Raw genomic sequence first — 16,762 nt, forward strand, 5'->3', positions numbered from 1 at the left:
CCATTCCCTCCAGGTCTACTCAAGTCACGTTCTCAGGGAGGACCCCAATGTCGCATATCATATCCCTCTTCCCTGATTTATTTTTTGTCACCAGCACTTGTGACTGCCTAGCACTAATGCATTTTACTTAGTTTGTATGTCATTGGTCACCTCTACTTGACTATAGAGTCTCCAAGGACAGACATTTTTATTTACTACTTTGTATCCAGTGACTGGAATAGTGCTTGGTTTAAAGTAGGCACTCAATAAATATTTGTTGAATAAGGGAATGCATAAGTGGAAAATAGAATTGTGTGGGCTTGTTCAGAGTTAGTTTTTGATTTCTCTAGGTGGCTCCCAGTGATATAATTTACCCCAACACCAAATATTTGTATAGTTCCAAATACTGACCCTTATGTCTTTGGTTAGATTCTGTCTCACAAATAAGTTTCTTGAATGTTGATCTAAAACTATTCACTGAAATACACAGAAAACTGCCTTACACATTCCAGACTTCCTAGGAAGAAGGACTTGGCACACCAGCCCAACTGATCCGTAGTCAATGCTCCAACAGTGCAAGGTGGATGGAGGGCTTCCTGGGTCATTTCCTAAAGAAGCCTTGGCTTGTGGCACTGGGAAGCCTAGGCTGGCTGCAGCTCACACTGCACAGGGAATAGATGGAGATGAGAAATTTTCAGGGGTCTCTGTGGGGATGTGGTATATGAAGGTTTCCCATTACTTCATACACAGAGGCAGTCTATTCTTCATGATATTTTCCACATTTTCTTTTTTTCCCCTCCCTCCCTTCCTTCCTTCATTCCCTCTCTTCTTCCCTTACCCACTCCTCTTATTCTTTCCTTTTTGCTTCCCTTCCCTATGCTTTCTGTGAAAAGGAAATGACCTAAATCATCTTTTGGACAGAGAGCATTTGCATTACCTCATGGATATTAGAGGAGCATGCAAGAGTGGAGTTAAAGGCCAGGAGTTCTGTACCTCCTATGGTGGTCACCAGGAGTCAGTGCACCCAACTTTTTTCCTCCCAGTGGCACATTCAGAGAGTAGAAATCAATACAAATGGATGTGGAAGAAGGTGAATTCTCATAGCTCTTTCAAAGTCTTAGAAAATCACCCCTGGTATTCATTACTTAGAATGGGAAGATTTTTAGGCTGGCTCCTCAATTCAAAGGGGCTGACTCCGTTTAAGTGTGGACTCTGTGTGTGTGTGTGCATGTGCGTGATTGATGTGTGTGCTGCCAAGTCCCATGATTTAAGGGGGGAATTATGAGGAAGAGCTCTGGTTTGAAGTTACAGCTGAGTTCCAATCCTTACTTGATTACTATGAATTATATTACCTTGGACAAGTAATTTCTCTTTATTCTCCTGATTTCTCATCTTTGAATGAAGGCCTTGGATAAATAAGTCACCAGTTTCCTTCAGTCCTGAAATTCCATGACTATGCATTAGAGAGTTAAGCCAGACTGTCCTAGGTAGTGGATGGTGCTGGGCACAGTTTTCACACTTGATAGGCTCATCCTCCAACCCAACTTGCAAGGACAGATAAGAATAATTCTTCCAACTCCTGAACCACCATGTCTTCTAACTTTTTCAGGTGCAGGAGGCGGGTAGTTATTTGGGTGGCCAACTCTCACTAGGTGCCCTGGATGTCCTTCACCTTCACACTCTGCAGGCTGCCTGATTTCCAGAATAGGAACATAAAGCTGTTTGGTAGCTTCATTCTTTGGAGGTGGGAATCTTGTGGTACAGGTTTTGCTGCCTGTGAAACAACAACTTTTGAATATTCACTGGCCAGACTGCATCTTTGAACAACTCAACTCATTAATACCTAGCAGTTTAAATGACCCTTGCTAATGATAAATGGAGGAGAAATTGCCTGAAAGTTCTCTAATTGCAGAGCTGAAAATGTCCTTTGCATCTTATTATGTGGACAATATAACTACAAATAAGATAATTGTTTATATTCTTCTTTTGTGTGTGTTTAAGGAATGTCCCTGGATTCAAGGAATCCCGTGATATAAAATAACAAAAGAAAAGGAAGCAAGAGCATAACAAATCAATTGCTATTACAAACTTTGGAGTTTAGTATATTTTTGAAGCTTATATATTCCAGAACAAAATGATCAGGGGCCGTGACTAATGCTGTTGGGAAGAATAGAATACGATGAAGACCTTGTGTCATGTAAAGGATCAAGCTGTCTTTACATTTTCTGAGGTCTGACATGGGGAGGCTTTAAATATCTTCAGAAATATTTTTCCATTACTCACTTTTTGAACTAGATGTGGGGACCCCAGACCATGGTATGTGGAGCCATGGGAAACCTAGAGCATCATGGTATGTCTATTGGGTTTTTCTACTGGGATCTAAGACTGAGCTCATTCAGTGTTATGAATTGAACTCTTTGCAACAAGTTGAAAAGATTTTCTTAAGACAAAGATAAACAAGTAACTGCACAAAGGACATGGTCAGGGCCTAGCTTTCTTTCACATTGCTCCTTTCCTTGATATTTGTCTTGCCATTCTTTCTTTTCCTCATGTCTTTTCCTTCCTATCCTAGTGCATTTCTTTTATTTGTTACTTCTTTTTTCTCGTCTCTCTCTTTTTTTTTTTTTTCCTTTTCCACTCCTATTCCCAAATAGGATTTCAGGGACAAAACTCTAGTGGTTGCCTTTAGATCTAAGTAGTCTCTAGGGTTTGTTTCAGGGACAGACTACATGGAGAGGAGCTGCACTGCAGGTTATAACGGAGGGAGGGTGACAGAGGGATGAAGACAGGAGATATGAGGTGTAAAGATGCCATATGTGTCCTGACCTTGAATACCACTGGCTTCATCCCATGAGAGAGGATTTGGGTTGACTCAGGTTGGAGGATGAAGTTGCCTGCCCATTCATCCCCCTCTTCTAGTACCTGCTTCCACTTTCCTGACTGACAGAACTCCTGACTGACAGAACTTGCCTTCCACTATAGAGGCTGAATGTGGCAGAGGCTCATTTTGTGACCTCTCTTGCAACCAGGGCAACAATCTTAGATAATGCATAGAAAGGAAGGCATTCTTATGGCCTTTAATGAGACATTTTATTCCCTTTGAAAAGAGAGATGCACAGAAGAAAAGACATCTTTTGTTTCTGGATTTGGTCATGTCTGCTTGGGGCGATAGCAACCTACTATGATGAGAGAAGATGTGGCTGAAGACTGCAAAGATGGTAGAGCAAAAAGATGGAAAACGTCCTGGGTCTTTGAGATCATCAAGTTGCCAATCTAACCCTGGAGCATTTTATGTAACTGACCTTATTGCTTAGGCTTTTTTTTTCTTTCTTTTTTTTTTTTTAAGAGTTCTGCTTCTTGCCACTGAAAGCACCTTGATGAGGGCCAGCAAATATAACCTTATAGTTGAGCTTTATTTTGAGTGGACATTTATTTAGTCTCTTTAATGGATTCAGTTATAATTTAAACAACACATCTATATATTAGTCTTCTTTCTTCAATGTCCCTTAGTATGCAATAGCTGAAAGTTTATTCCCTGCTTATGCCTTTACAACCTTTCCTAATAAAATACTTTATGAACCTAAAGGTGTGGCCATCAGTTTCGATGATCTTTTTCGGATTTTTCTAATGCCATGTGATACTGACTAAATAAGGCAGAGTGCTGCCTGTGGTAAAAGTTGCAGTGTCTTGGCGGTGCAAGTGCAGGGGATGTTTCCTCTTACTCTCTTCCTCCCTCCATTTACTCTTCCAGAAACAAGGTATGAAGGGTTCCCCATGATCAGCACATGGAGCCTTGTAGTGAAATACTACTCTCCAGTGCCCCCCATTCCATCCCCTTCACCAAAACTACTGCATATATATGCGACAAGATAAAAACTGTTGATCAACTTTGTGTACCCAGTTCATCTCTTCACTCTGTCCCATTCACTCTGGACTTACCCATTCAGTCGCCTTGCTCCAATCCTGCCAAGGAGGATCCTACCTTGTCAGATTTTCTTTTGATTTAGTCAAAGGAGTATATGGAGGAAAGTGCAGGGAGAACGGAAGACAAAATGAGAGGCTTTCCAGGATGGGGCTGAAGGAATTTATGATGGGTGAAAATTTGAGGAAATAGATATGGGAGCAGATCCAGTGTTTGGTCAGGGATAGGAGGCAAAGATTTCATTTTGTACCAGGATGGCCAAATGAAATGTTCACAGCCAATATCCATCCTGAGAGATCAGTACTTGTTACTGATATTTTCAGTATTACACATGGAGATATGGGTACTTTAAGGAATCTGTGGGAGCTATTGTATTCTTCATGGTTTTTGAGATTTGCAATACAAACTTAAAAAATAGAAAAAACTAACTTGTATTAATCTGAAACTTTCTTGCGTGGGCGTGTGTGTGTGTTTTCCCTCTGGGTCTGAATTGCCACTCCAGGAGGTACAACTTTAGGGGTATTACCTGTATAAGCACCTTTAGGGGGAAGAGTGATTGATACACTGGATTTCAATAGCTTTTATTATAATACAGAAAGTGTAGGATGTTTTTCTTTCCCTTCAGATTTGTCTAAAGGACTTAGAAGCACTGAATTTAGCTACCCATAAATATGTTTGCTTATTTGAGAAAAGTCTCATCTCTTACCAGGAAGTATTATAGTGATGGAAAAAATGTCTTCTGAGTGTCTCTTGCTGTATATTTGTCTCTGAACACATTCTTGCCTCTCAGAGCCGTGATTTCTTAAACCGATGTGTCATCAGCAGCTATGTTGTAAAATAATTAATACTCTATCGTATTTTTAATTTAGCTGCAACTTGCTTTTGAGTCCAAATTCATAAATACATTGCCTCTGGTCAAAAATAAGGAAGATGAATGACTGCAGATGGAGCTGGGACAGCCCAGCAGTGCAGCAAATGAGTGTGTGGGGGCTGGGGAGAAAATGCTAGCTGAAAGCCCTTTATTTTTGTATAGTTCTAGATCAGTGCCCTCCAATTGAAAAATACTGCAAACCATAAATGCAAGCCACGTATGTAATGTAAAATTTTCTTGTAGCTACATTAAAAAATGTAAAAATAAATAAGTGAAATTAATGTTTAAATGTATTTGTCCTGATACCTCAAAAACAATATTGTCCTAATATGTAATCAATAAAATAGTTACTGAGCTATTTTACAATTTTTCATATGAAGTATTTGGAATCCCATGTGTATTTTACACTTACAGCACATCTAAATTCAGGCTAGCCACGGTCCAAGTGCCCAATAGCCACATGTGGCTAGCAGCCACTGTGCAGACAGTAAAACTCTAGACTATTTACAAGGACAATTATTTTATTTTGCACTTGATGCTCACAGTATATCAAAATGGTGCCAGGTCAGATGGGAGGAGACGATTGCTTTTTCTTCTGGCTCTGTAAGAACTTCCTCATTAATGCTTTTGGGATCAGCTTTTTAAAAGGTTGCCAAACGGTAGGAGGAGGAAGGACTGGCTTCTGATATTGAAAGAGCAGACTCAGAGCTTTGTGTGCTAGCCAGGGCTCAGAGCTTGGTGGAATTTATAGTTGGTATTTATGACCGAAAATATCCAGATGGGGTCATTTATAAAATAGATGTGGGTAGTATGGTTATTTATCAAGAGCAATATGCTATAATGGAATGAGTTCTAGACTGAGGTTCAGGAGAAGGCACTAGACCAGGCACAGGTCTGGGAGGAGAGAAGTGAACCAACATTTACCATAGCAGTTACAGCACTAGGCACTTCACAACCATTTGCTTATCTACTTCTTACAGTAAGTTCAAAAGTTAGCTATATAACCAGCTCTAGTTTACAGACATGGCAGCTGAGCCTAGTGAGGTCAGGTTCTGGCTTATTGTAGAGTCCTAATAAAATCTCAGTGCTGTCTGATTCCAAACTGCTGTGTTCTTAACATTACAATCCATATGCATGTCATATAATAGGTGTTAGGATTCAAGCGGAGAAGCAGAACCAGTGATATATTTGCATGCATGTAGATACATATAGGTGGTAAATATCTGTTACAGGCTTACACAGTTGTGGGGAGCTGGTTAACCTGTCTTTGTAAGGATGTCTCCACAGCTGATGCCAGAGCTAGAAGTCCTCAGGGTGGGCGATCATAAAGGGAAGATCACAGCATGCTGGAAGCAGCAGCACAGGTAGAATTCCACAAGCACACCCTGAGCCCTGCTTACATTCTTGTTGCCTCTGACTTTGGTGATGAAAGTGCCCTGCAGAGGTTGGATCCTTTTTCATGGAGCTTAACAAATATACCTGGTTCAGGATGAGTCTGAGAACCTGAAGGAGGACCCAGGGAAAGGTGGAACAATTGGAGACCCAGCCACTGCTTTACAGCAGTAAGCTGAGTCAGCATCAGCAACAGTGTGCTGAGCTACAAAATGGCTGCCGTTTTCCTTTGCCCTCCTGTTTTCCTAGAGTCTTCACTATGGCCCACTCTAACTGGAAACACATGAGGAAGGGAATTCTGGGAAATGTATTTTAGCCTGTCCACATTGATGCATTACAAAGGCTTCAAATGGGTGTTCAGTAAATATTTGTTGAATGAATGGATGAATGAATGAATGACTGAATGAATGAATACCATGGTACTTCTCTTGGAAATTCTCTGGGAGTCGGAATACCTAATCCTGGCTCTGCCTCTTACAAACCAAACAATTTTGAACAAGTGACTTAACTCTGAGTCTTAGTTTCCTCATTTGTGAAACTCCAAGAATAATCCCTGTCCTGCTTATTTAACAGGGATCAGTTGAGATAATCTGAACAAAAGCACTTTGAACATAATGTTCAAAAATAACATATATAAGGATAAAACATGTAATATAGTATTGTATTCTTTAATTATTGTTGTTACTAATAATTCAGCTTCCCAATGTATCACATGGAATTAATAGTTCCTGACCAATTTTCTTTAAAGGTATGCCAGGAAGCTTAAATTAGGTGAGATATGTAGAAGCACTGTCAGCTATCTGTGGCATACCCTTCAAAGGCAAGACTGAATTATCATTCAACACTCAGATACATTTTCACATTGTGTTTTACTTTTGGGCTAAATGACTCAGAGGGACAAGTATGTAACTGGAACCATTGGTGACTCTGTGAGCTGAAGAGCAGTGGCCATTCCTTGGATGGGAGTTGTGGGCAGTGGATGAGGTTTCTGTCCTATAAATTTGGGCTTGCATTTCATAGCAGCCAAACTTGCTCAGCAGAATGAAGAAATCTCTGCGAAAGTTTTTGGTAAAGATGGCGTAGAGGAAGGGGTTGGCACAGGAGTTGATGGGGTAAAAGAGGACCAGCAGGATCTTTGCTTTGGACACAGTGATGAGGGGCACCTTGAGGGAGGCAGAAATGGCAAAGAAAGAAATGGGTGCCATGCAGAGGAAGTCAGTGAAGATGAGCATGGCCATGCGCTTGGCGATCCTGGTGTCACTAGAGGAGGACACGATGTTGGGGTTCCGCACTGTGAGGTAGATGTGGGTATAGCAGCCACAGATGACCACAAAGGCCACAACATTGAGCACAAGGAGGGACATGACATACAGCTGTGACAAAGGGCTGTCAATATCCATGGGCAGGCAGATGCTCACCTTCATGTAGCTGCTGATGCCAAAGATGGGAAAGAGGGCAGCTGCAAAAGCAAAAATCCAGCCCATCACCATGACACTGGCAGCATGGCGGAGCTGCACCTTGCAGTCCAGCTGCATGGCATGGGTGATGGTATGCCATCTTTCCAAGGTGATAGCTGTCAGAGTGTAGACTGACAGCTCACTGGCAAACACAGTGAAAAAGCCAGCAGCATCACAGCCTGCTCCAGTTTGCCAGTCAATGGCATAGTTGTGATATTGGCTTTTGGTGTGGATATCAACTGATGCAATGAGCAGCAGGTAGATTCCAATGCAGAGATCAGCAAAGGCCAGGTTGCACATAAGGAACCTGGGGACCGTGAGTTTATACTGGCTGGTAGTTAGGATCACCAGCACTATGATGTTCCCAGTGATGGCCAGGATGCTGATAAACCATATCAGGACTCTGAGGATGTTGTACCCCATGATATCTTCACATGGGTTGAATGCATCTGGCATAGGGGAACAGGTCACATCAACCACTTCATTGCATAAGTCATAGTCAAACTCACTGTACATCATGTCATATCCTCTGCTGTAACTGGGCTCATTGTCTTCTGCCAGAGAGGTTCTCTGACCCCTAGCCTGAGTCATATAATCAATTTCTTGCCTTAAAATAGATTTGTTGCAAATTGGATGAAGCTCAGAGCTAGAAAAATACAAAAAGAAAGAGAATCAACATCTCAGATTCAGAATAGCAAATACATCACTGTCTTTGTGCAGGGTAGAAATGATGGGTTTCTTCATGAGATTTTTTTTTTCTTCTCACATCGTATCTGCCCTTGAGGCTAAGCTCAAGGGTTAATGCTGCTTACTGTAAATGAATATAACAACTTGTATATATATTACTAGAGTTGGATGGCCCACTGGGGAAACCATCTTGCCAAAACCTGAATGTGGGGAGGAAGGCGCCTGAGACTAAGCCTTGCTGTTAAGTGAAAATAATTTACAGACCTGGTATCAACTCTACCCTTTTCCTTCTCCCATCTTGATCCAGCTATCTCTTAATATGCCTGAGTAGGAGATATTTCTATTCCTCTACACTCAAATCACTGGAAGATCCAGACTGTTCTCTCACTCAAATGAGAACTTATTTGCTTCTCTTATCTACATAAATTAGGGGATCAAAATCTAGTTAGTTCCCAGCCAGCCCCTATTCCCTGGCTTTTTAGTTCTCAGGCTATTAGGAGGCCAGCTAATTTGCCTGAAATGCTACCAGGGTCTTTCCTGTTCTTTATTATCTCACTTTCTGGGGGCCACAATAGACCTCAGGCATGTATTTGTCTGCAAGGTAAGCCTGGCCCTCTCCTATTAGTTTCCTAGTGAGTGCCCCAAAGAGCAAGTGCAAGTTGCAAAAGGACCTAATTTATTCTAAGAACGTAACTCATCCTCGGGGCAGCCTAGCTCTCCTTGGCCTCACTTTGCTGTCTTGGTTTTCCCTTTGAACACAAATGTACAAGGGGCCTTGTGAACAGGATAGAGGTACTTACAGAGGGATTTGAATGAAATCCAGGTAATAAATATTCAATCCATGAGTATAACCATAAATATTCTACCCCAGAGTAGTCTATCAATACTCTGGATGTAGAGACATGGAAGGTAATATTTCAGTTTGGAAGTAAAGGCTTATGGAATGGGAATTACATAATAAAATGGGAATAAGCCTTACACTGGGACATTTTTGGATGCAAAAAAAAAAAAAAAATCACACATACACATGCATACCTTTCCCTCGTTCCCCAAGGGGCAAGTTCACATCTATATTAAGTTGACTGTATTTTTTTTAAACCTTGACATAACCTCAGATATAAGGGAAGTGAATATTAAAACCCTCATAAGGAGGAAAGAAGTGGCTAGGGGAGTGGAGGAGGTAAAGACTCCATTTGATGCTAAAGGATGAGTCTCACCAGGTGTTCCAACCTATTATACATGGACTGAACTTTTCCCCATCTCTCCCCGTCCTCTCTTCTCTCACCCCTGGGAAGTGAATTGAATTGCCAGGAAGTCATTTTCCCTTGGCCTAAGGGATTCTTTTTGTTTGTTTAAGGCTAAATGATGAACATATACAGAATTGAAAGTCAATGGAAACAGAGCCCAGAAAATGTTTTGATTTAGTCAGTGGTCTTCCAAGGAAGGTGAGGCAAGCTCCATAATGGGCATAGAGGGCATAAGAGGGTTATCTTGTGGTCCTTAGTCTAATTCCCGACTCTTAAACCCTGTTATTGAACTAGCTGCAGCCTGATTCCAGGAAGAGAAAGTAAGTAACCTGGTACTTGCCGACTGCAGTGTGGTTCATTGGATTGAGATCTTACTTAACTCTCTAGAAACAGCCTTCACTTCCTGGGACTTATGGTGTCTGTGAAGATTCTTACTGTTGTTGCTGCTGTCCACATATTTTAAATATTGTGCTTCCCTTTTCTGAAACAGAAGTGACCCACTGACATGAAGTAAGGAGAAAAGTAAATAACTTATGTCTCTGAGATAAGAACAGAAACAAAAGTGGAAACTGAGGGACATCAAACTTTGCCTCCGCAGTACTTTGGAAAATCCTAACTATCATAAGGAGTTGGAAATGCAGTTTAGGGTCAGTTTAAAAAGTGGCACTCTTGGACTCTGATCAGTCAGTGAACAGATGCTTGCGGGTGGCATAGCAGTGTCCCAGAGCCTGAGCTTTGGAGGCAGGCAGAGCAGATCTGGATTTGTTTGGTCAGTGTAGGTCAAGTTATTTAGTATCTCTGAGCCTCAGTTTCTATCTCTGTGAGAAAGGAATAATAATGATATCACCTTTGTGGGAATTAAATGAGATAAAGATACAAAGTATTACAGTGCTTGGCAGTGAATACTCAGCAAATGTCAGCTGTATGAAGATAAATGATGGCGGTTATTTATGGAATTCTTGTTGAGGTTTAGGCCCTGTGTGGGTACTTAGAAGCATATGCCACAGCATGTCAATTTAATATTGAATTGTGAAGAAATGGCCTTCACAACATTGAGTTGTGAAGAAACAACTTGTATTGTTAGATACAATAAAAATTGAAGAATAAAATGGGAATAAAATGCAAACTGAATACAGAATTATGACAAGGAAATAATCTGGTTCAATGACAAATGAAGAGTGTAGTTGATAGGAACTTTTGGGAAGAGCCCAGGAAGAGTCCAGGGGACCACTGGCCAAAGATTTATTATTTCCAAATGAGGATCAGAATAATTTCATCATACAAGTTAAAACTTGAATCCCACTACCAAACCACACCTACTGTAATATACAATGAAATGATTCTATCGAAGGAATAAATCTGAAATTATCTTCTGAATAACATAATTATTTTATGTTGTTTGTGTGAATTTGATGAATACAAAAATCAAATACCCATTGCTAAAAATAAAAAACAAAAACCATCTATCACAATTTTTGTTACTCTATTTTGGCACGTTGTGGAAGAACCACATTCCCCTCCTTGCTGTACCCCAGCAGGCCTGGATGGTGAGTTACAGCAGCAACCTAGAGGGATGAGAGCAGAGTGCTCTGGAGGGATCAGAGAAGACCTCATGTCCTGGGACAATATAAGGCAGATGTGGAGATGCCAATTGGGAGAACCTTGAGGCTATGTCTAGAGGAGTCTTAGTAACACGATGAGATAACAAATTATTGGGGTGTGTTGGAACTAGGCCAAATAGCACACTGCAAGCTGCTGTCACAGTGATTTTAACATTTTCTTCTTTTTTTAAAGACAGGGTCTCACTCCGCTGCCCAGACTGGAGTACAGTGGCACGATTATGGCTCACTGCAGCCTCGACCACCTGGGCTCAAGCAATCCTCCCACTTCAGCCTCCCGAGTAGCTGGGACTGCAGGCATGTGCCACCACACATGGCTAATTTTCTTAATTTTTTTTGTAGAGACGAGGTCCCACCACATTACCCAGGTTGGTCTCAAACTCCTCGGCTGAAGGAGTTGTTCCGCCTTGGCCTCCCAAAGTGCTAGGATTACGGGTGTGAGCCACCTTGCCTGTACAATTTTAATGTTCTTTATTTCTCCTTCGGGGTATTCAGTTCCAGGGACTTGGTGCAAAATTAGTATCTTTCTCACTCTGGATAGAATAATTCTTATGTGGAATATAAAAGAGGCAAGCCACTGCTTCAGCCCAGGACCTTAAGAATTCTAGTGGTCAGGAAGAAATTTCCTGGCTCTTGAGCTCATCTATGAAGAGTGCCCATTCTGGATAACATCCCAGTGATGCATGCAGATTCTGAAAAACAGCTATTTTCCTACAAATCCTTCAGAAAGGTCTGAGTAAAGACTCCCAGCTACTTGGAAAATATTTTAGGGTGCGTACTGTTTTGTTCTTTTTGTTTTGCTTTTGAGCAAGGAACATGTCCACATGGACTGGTCAATGTATGTTAAAGGTTGAATAATAGAGGAGACTGTGTTAAACAGTGAAATAATATCATAGGAAAGCTGTATTAGTTCTAGGCTAGTATATAAGAGTAATGAAAAGACATCATTTGATGAGTGCAACTACATGGTGTGGCTTATGTAGGTGAGCTCAGAGGAGAGTGAGAGCTTTTAGAACTCTGATACTCAGTAAATTCTTACCTCCAATGCATCGTTTAAATGTCTGGGGCGTGTGTACAATCTCCAAGGCGACTTTCTGTTTACTGTCTCCAGATCCTTTCTATGATTATCTCACTTTTTTAACCAGTTAGGTAACTAGGACTTGTCTCTGTTTAGATCAACCTCTTTAAGTCTGGGCTTCCCTGAACCTGGCTTTCTTTGAAAGCCAAAGTAATGAGATGTCTTAATCTTTCTCCTCCCTGTGAGGTAGTGAGATCCCGAGGCGGATTAGAGAGGTTTAGAGTGATTGCGACGTGCTGCAGATGGGTACATCAGTCTCTGGCATGGCATTTATGCATCTCCCTGCCAAACATGACATGGATGGGGCATTTATGAAGTGCAGAGTTTGGGACTTGAAAGATTAAATCTATAAAGCTACAAGGGAAAGAGGGAACAGATATTATGCACCAACTCTGAGTCAGGCACTGTGCTTACTATTTTTCATGTTTTCTCATTTAGTACCTGGTATATGTTCTGCCCCATGGGTAGTCCTGTCCTGTGAGTCCATTTTCAAAGAAATGAAAGGGTGCAACCATTCCTCACTCTCCACAAAACTGAAGTTTTGACCCAGAATGTGCCAAAGGGCTTGAGACAGGGAACTCTCCGCAAGCAGATTCTCTTCATGTCGCAGATATGTAGAAATTATGGACTAAGTTCTACATTGGGGAAATCCCTGAGCAGGGCTCAAAGATAGACTCACATTTGCCGTCTCCAGTTTGCAAAGGCACAGCAATGGCTGGGATAGGTGAGGCTGGCTTCCATGAGGGCAACGAGCTTTTCCAGACTAGGAAGCTTTTTTAAGTTGTAAGTTGACCTGGCCCTCAGCTTCTTAAGATTTTCTAAGCCATAGCTAGGCAGGGAGTGGATCCTTGTTCTTGAAATATCTCTATAAAGAGAAAGGGTAAACATAACAGGATTACTATGGACCTAAAACTTTCTGCTCTTGGTTAGCAGGCGAAATAGCAGACACTCTAGTGATACTCTTACATGGATGAGGAGAGAGACTCCGGTTCCTCCAACACACCTTGGCCAGATCAATATTTGGCTAATGGGACATTTGGTTCTGTAGGAGTCCTGGTCCTTCTGTTCCTGGTAGGAGGAGTTAGATAATAGGCCATTCTGATTCCTGGATATACTTACATCCTGGCTAATTTGGGCCATAAGTGTTGCTGGTGAGTAGAATTAGCCACCTTCCCTTCTACAGTCTATTTGTACCTGCTCATTTGCATGGGACTAAGGGATTGAGACCATTTGTCTGTGCCATAAAACTAGCTATAAAAATATTTCTGATGAGTTAGAGTAGAATCTGTGGCCAAATTTCAGGAAAAGGGACAAGAAGAAAATACACTACAAGAAAAAGAAGAGTCTGGCAGGCAGTAGGGGCAGTGTTGGCAAAAAGTCCAAGTGGCAGTGCAGAGTGGTGGTTACGAACTTGGCATCTACAGCAGACCTGCCTGCACATCTACCTTGCCCCTCTCCCTATTAGATTTCTGACCTTGGTCAAGTATGTCACTTCTCCATGTTTCAGTTTCCTCAGCTGTAAAATGGAAAGACAAAAATCCTATCTACTTCAGAGGGTTGTTGTGAAAATTAGATGAGTTAAAGTACATAAAGAATGTTCTGACCAACAGAAACACTTAATGTCTGGCAACTATTCTTAGTAAATATAACACAGACTGAGAGAGAGAGACAGTTGTTCTTGTTTGGTAGGAAAGTCTCTGTCCAGTAGACCTCAGCACAAATGACCAGTTTAACCAGGTCCCTGCCTCTGATGGGCTGCAAGTTCCATCCTTTTTGGCAGCAGCACCAGTGATGTGGGTGCTTTTCTGGCAGCACCACTGGTAGTTGCAAACTTCAAAACCAAGACTGGCTGGTGAGAACAAGGAGATTTAAATGGCACCAGCTTGGACCTGTTGGGGCCAACAGCTTGGCCATGAGTGGGTGCTTCTGATGGGGGTGGTAGCAAGTGATGACCAGGATGATTTCATTTCAGCACCCTTGGGGACCCTTGTATATACTTGAGGAAGAAGAATCTTTTAATGTTGGCATTCCCTGTAAATCAAAGCAGTAGACACTCAGAGTAATGAAACTTGGGGGTGTGAATATATATTTGCTACCCCATATGCTCTCACAATCTGGTGAAAATTACATTTTCAAAGTCTTGTTTTCATTGTATAATTATCTTGCTCAAAAATTTATAATGGCTTCCTATTGTCCAGTGAAACCCATCCCTAACTACTGCCTTATTTGTCACTTCCATTTCCCAAGCACATTTATACTAGTTCTTTGTACTTGATGTCACTATTTCCTCATCTCACAATTCAATTGAGTTTCTCTTTAGCCTCTGGGGAAATAATACTCACTAAGGCCATGTCTTAGTTCTGATCTCCTTGATTTTGTAGTCACATTTCACAGGTAGAATGCTCCTTCTTTCTGAGATACTCTCTTTCTTGGCATCATATTCTCCTCAACATATTTTCCTCTGACATCTCCGTTGACTTCTTTCTGATGTTTTTTTGTTTTACTTCTCTTTTATCTGTTCTTTAAATATTGGCATTTCTCTATACCTAGACCCCTTCTGACTATACCCAATCTTTTCAGGAGATCTCTTTTATTCCTTTAGTTTCAGATAACAGGCATGTGCTGATGGCTTCCAAAATGTGTATCCCTATTCAGATCCTACTCCTGAACTCCAAATCCAGATAATCAGTTGTTTTTTGAAGTCTACCATTTTGATGACTTGCATCAAAACTGAACTTACCATCTTTCTTGTAAATATGTTCTTCCTTGTTTTCTGCATCTCAGCAAATGACCCTTCCAATTTCCCCTGTTTTTCATAATGGAAACCTGGGTGCCATCCTTGACTCTCTCATGTGACATCAGTGTCTTGTTCTCTCAAGCCTAACTTTTAAATGTGTTTCAAATCAGCCTACTTCCCTCTTCTTCTGTTACTTTGGTCTAAGTCACCACAATCTGCCTAGACAAATGCAATGGTCTCATAACTGTCCTTATGACCATCTATTGCAATCTTAGTATTTTTTACTGCAGATGTAAAAAATGCCTATGAGATTACCCTTTAATGACTCTCCATTGCTCTTAGAATGAAGGACAAGTCATCGTGTACCGTGTGTTGATGATGTGCCTATTGTCTCTCACATCCATGTCATGCCCTTCTCTATGCTCTTCTCTGTGTTGCAGGAGGGATGATCCCTGCAGTTCCAATTCCCAGGTACCACCTTATCAATCAGCTTTCAATTGGGTTTAGCAAATGGCACTAGCAGGAGATTGGAGGGTAGGTAAAAGAGCATACTCATCCCTCCTCTGTCTCAGGCAGCAACTGAGTCTTCTCCATGACTCCAGCTCTTGTTGAACAGATCCTTGGAGGATCCAGCTTCTACCAGTTGTCCCAGTTTCTGGACATCAGTAAGATGACTTCCTCATTTGTTCCTCAAGTCCTAGAGTTAGTAGTGGTTACTATTGCCAGTTTCTGGACTGCTGATCCCCTGTTTGATATTCAGGAAGATTTACATTTTCAGAACAATTACCTTTATGTTACGTGTGTGTGTGTTTGTATGTGTGTGTATTTTACACATAGTCCCCTCTTTGTTAGCTGTTAATTAGATCAAATCTCCTATATACTTAATGATTTTTTTTTTTGCTTTGTTCTGTCAGTACTGAGAAAATTATATTAAAATCTCCAACTATGATTTTGGATTTCTATACTTCCAGTTTTGTCAATTTTTGCCCTATATATGTTTGATGACTTCTTAAGGCTCATACAAATCTAGAAATTTTATACCTTCCTGGCAATTTTCGGTATATCTAGTAATACTTGTCTTCTAACTCCTTGGAAGTTTCTTCTTATTTGCTGGTTCCTCCATGACCTCCAACTTCAGGAGTGCCCATGAACTCAGTGCCCAGACTTCTTTTCTCCATCTTCACTCTGCAGGTAAGCTCATCCAGTCTTATGACATAAATAGAACTTATATGTTGATGGCGCTAAAATTTGTATTTCTAGGTTGCTTCTTTTTCTTGAAATCCAGACTCATATTCAATTGCCTCCTTGTCTTCACTTAGTTGTCTAATAGGCAGGTCAGACTTTGGATAATAAAAATGGCCTTCCTGATCTTTTCTGAAAATATGTTCCACCTTTCCAGTTGTTCATGCAAAAACTTTGATGCCTACCATGACTCCTCTCTTTCTCTCATACCCTACACGAAAAATCTCAGAAAAACTTCTTGACTTTATATACCACATATATCTGGAATCTAATTACTTCTCACAACACGTTGTTATCACCACAAGGTAAACATTCTGGTGGTCCAGGGCATCTTGTCTAGCTCCCTCCCTTTTATGGTTCTTCAGATTTGGGGTCCCTGGAGATCAGAGTCTGGTCCATGAACCCTTGTGACTGTGATGAATCTTCGCTCTCTGCTGCTGTCTCTGCCTTCTCTCCATTTATACTTCCCATTGTTTTAGAGATTTCCAACTTTTTTATTTGCTGCAGGAGATCTTTCTGGTTCCTCTCTTT

At 41.1% G+C, this 16,762-nt stretch overlaps 1 protein-coding gene across 2 annotated transcripts in view; it reads right to left on the bottom strand.

Moving 5' to 3' along the window:
- Positions 1–6,441: 6,441 nt before the first annotated feature.
- The window catches only part of FSHR (follicle stimulating hormone receptor), a 194,318-nt gene continuing 183,997 nt past the window's right edge, over positions 6,442–16,762 (bottom strand). For both annotated transcript variants that reach the window (XM_023223898.3, XM_023223897.3), the window contains 2 exons: positions 12,932–13,117; positions 6,442–8,267 (listed from right to left, as the gene is read on the bottom strand). In XM_023223898.3, coding sequence (XP_023079666.1) covers positions 7,034–8,267; positions 12,932–13,117 — 1,420 coding nt within the window. In that variant the 3' untranslated portion in view covers positions 6,442–7,033. The remainder of the gene's footprint in view (positions 8,268–12,931; positions 13,118–16,762) is intronic.

The sequence above is a fragment of the Piliocolobus tephrosceles genome, chromosome 15 (assembly GCF_002776525.5).
Source record: "Piliocolobus tephrosceles isolate RC106 chromosome 15, ASM277652v3, whole genome shotgun sequence".
Taxonomy (NCBI): Eukaryota; Metazoa; Chordata; class Mammalia; order Primates; family Cercopithecidae; genus Piliocolobus; species Piliocolobus tephrosceles.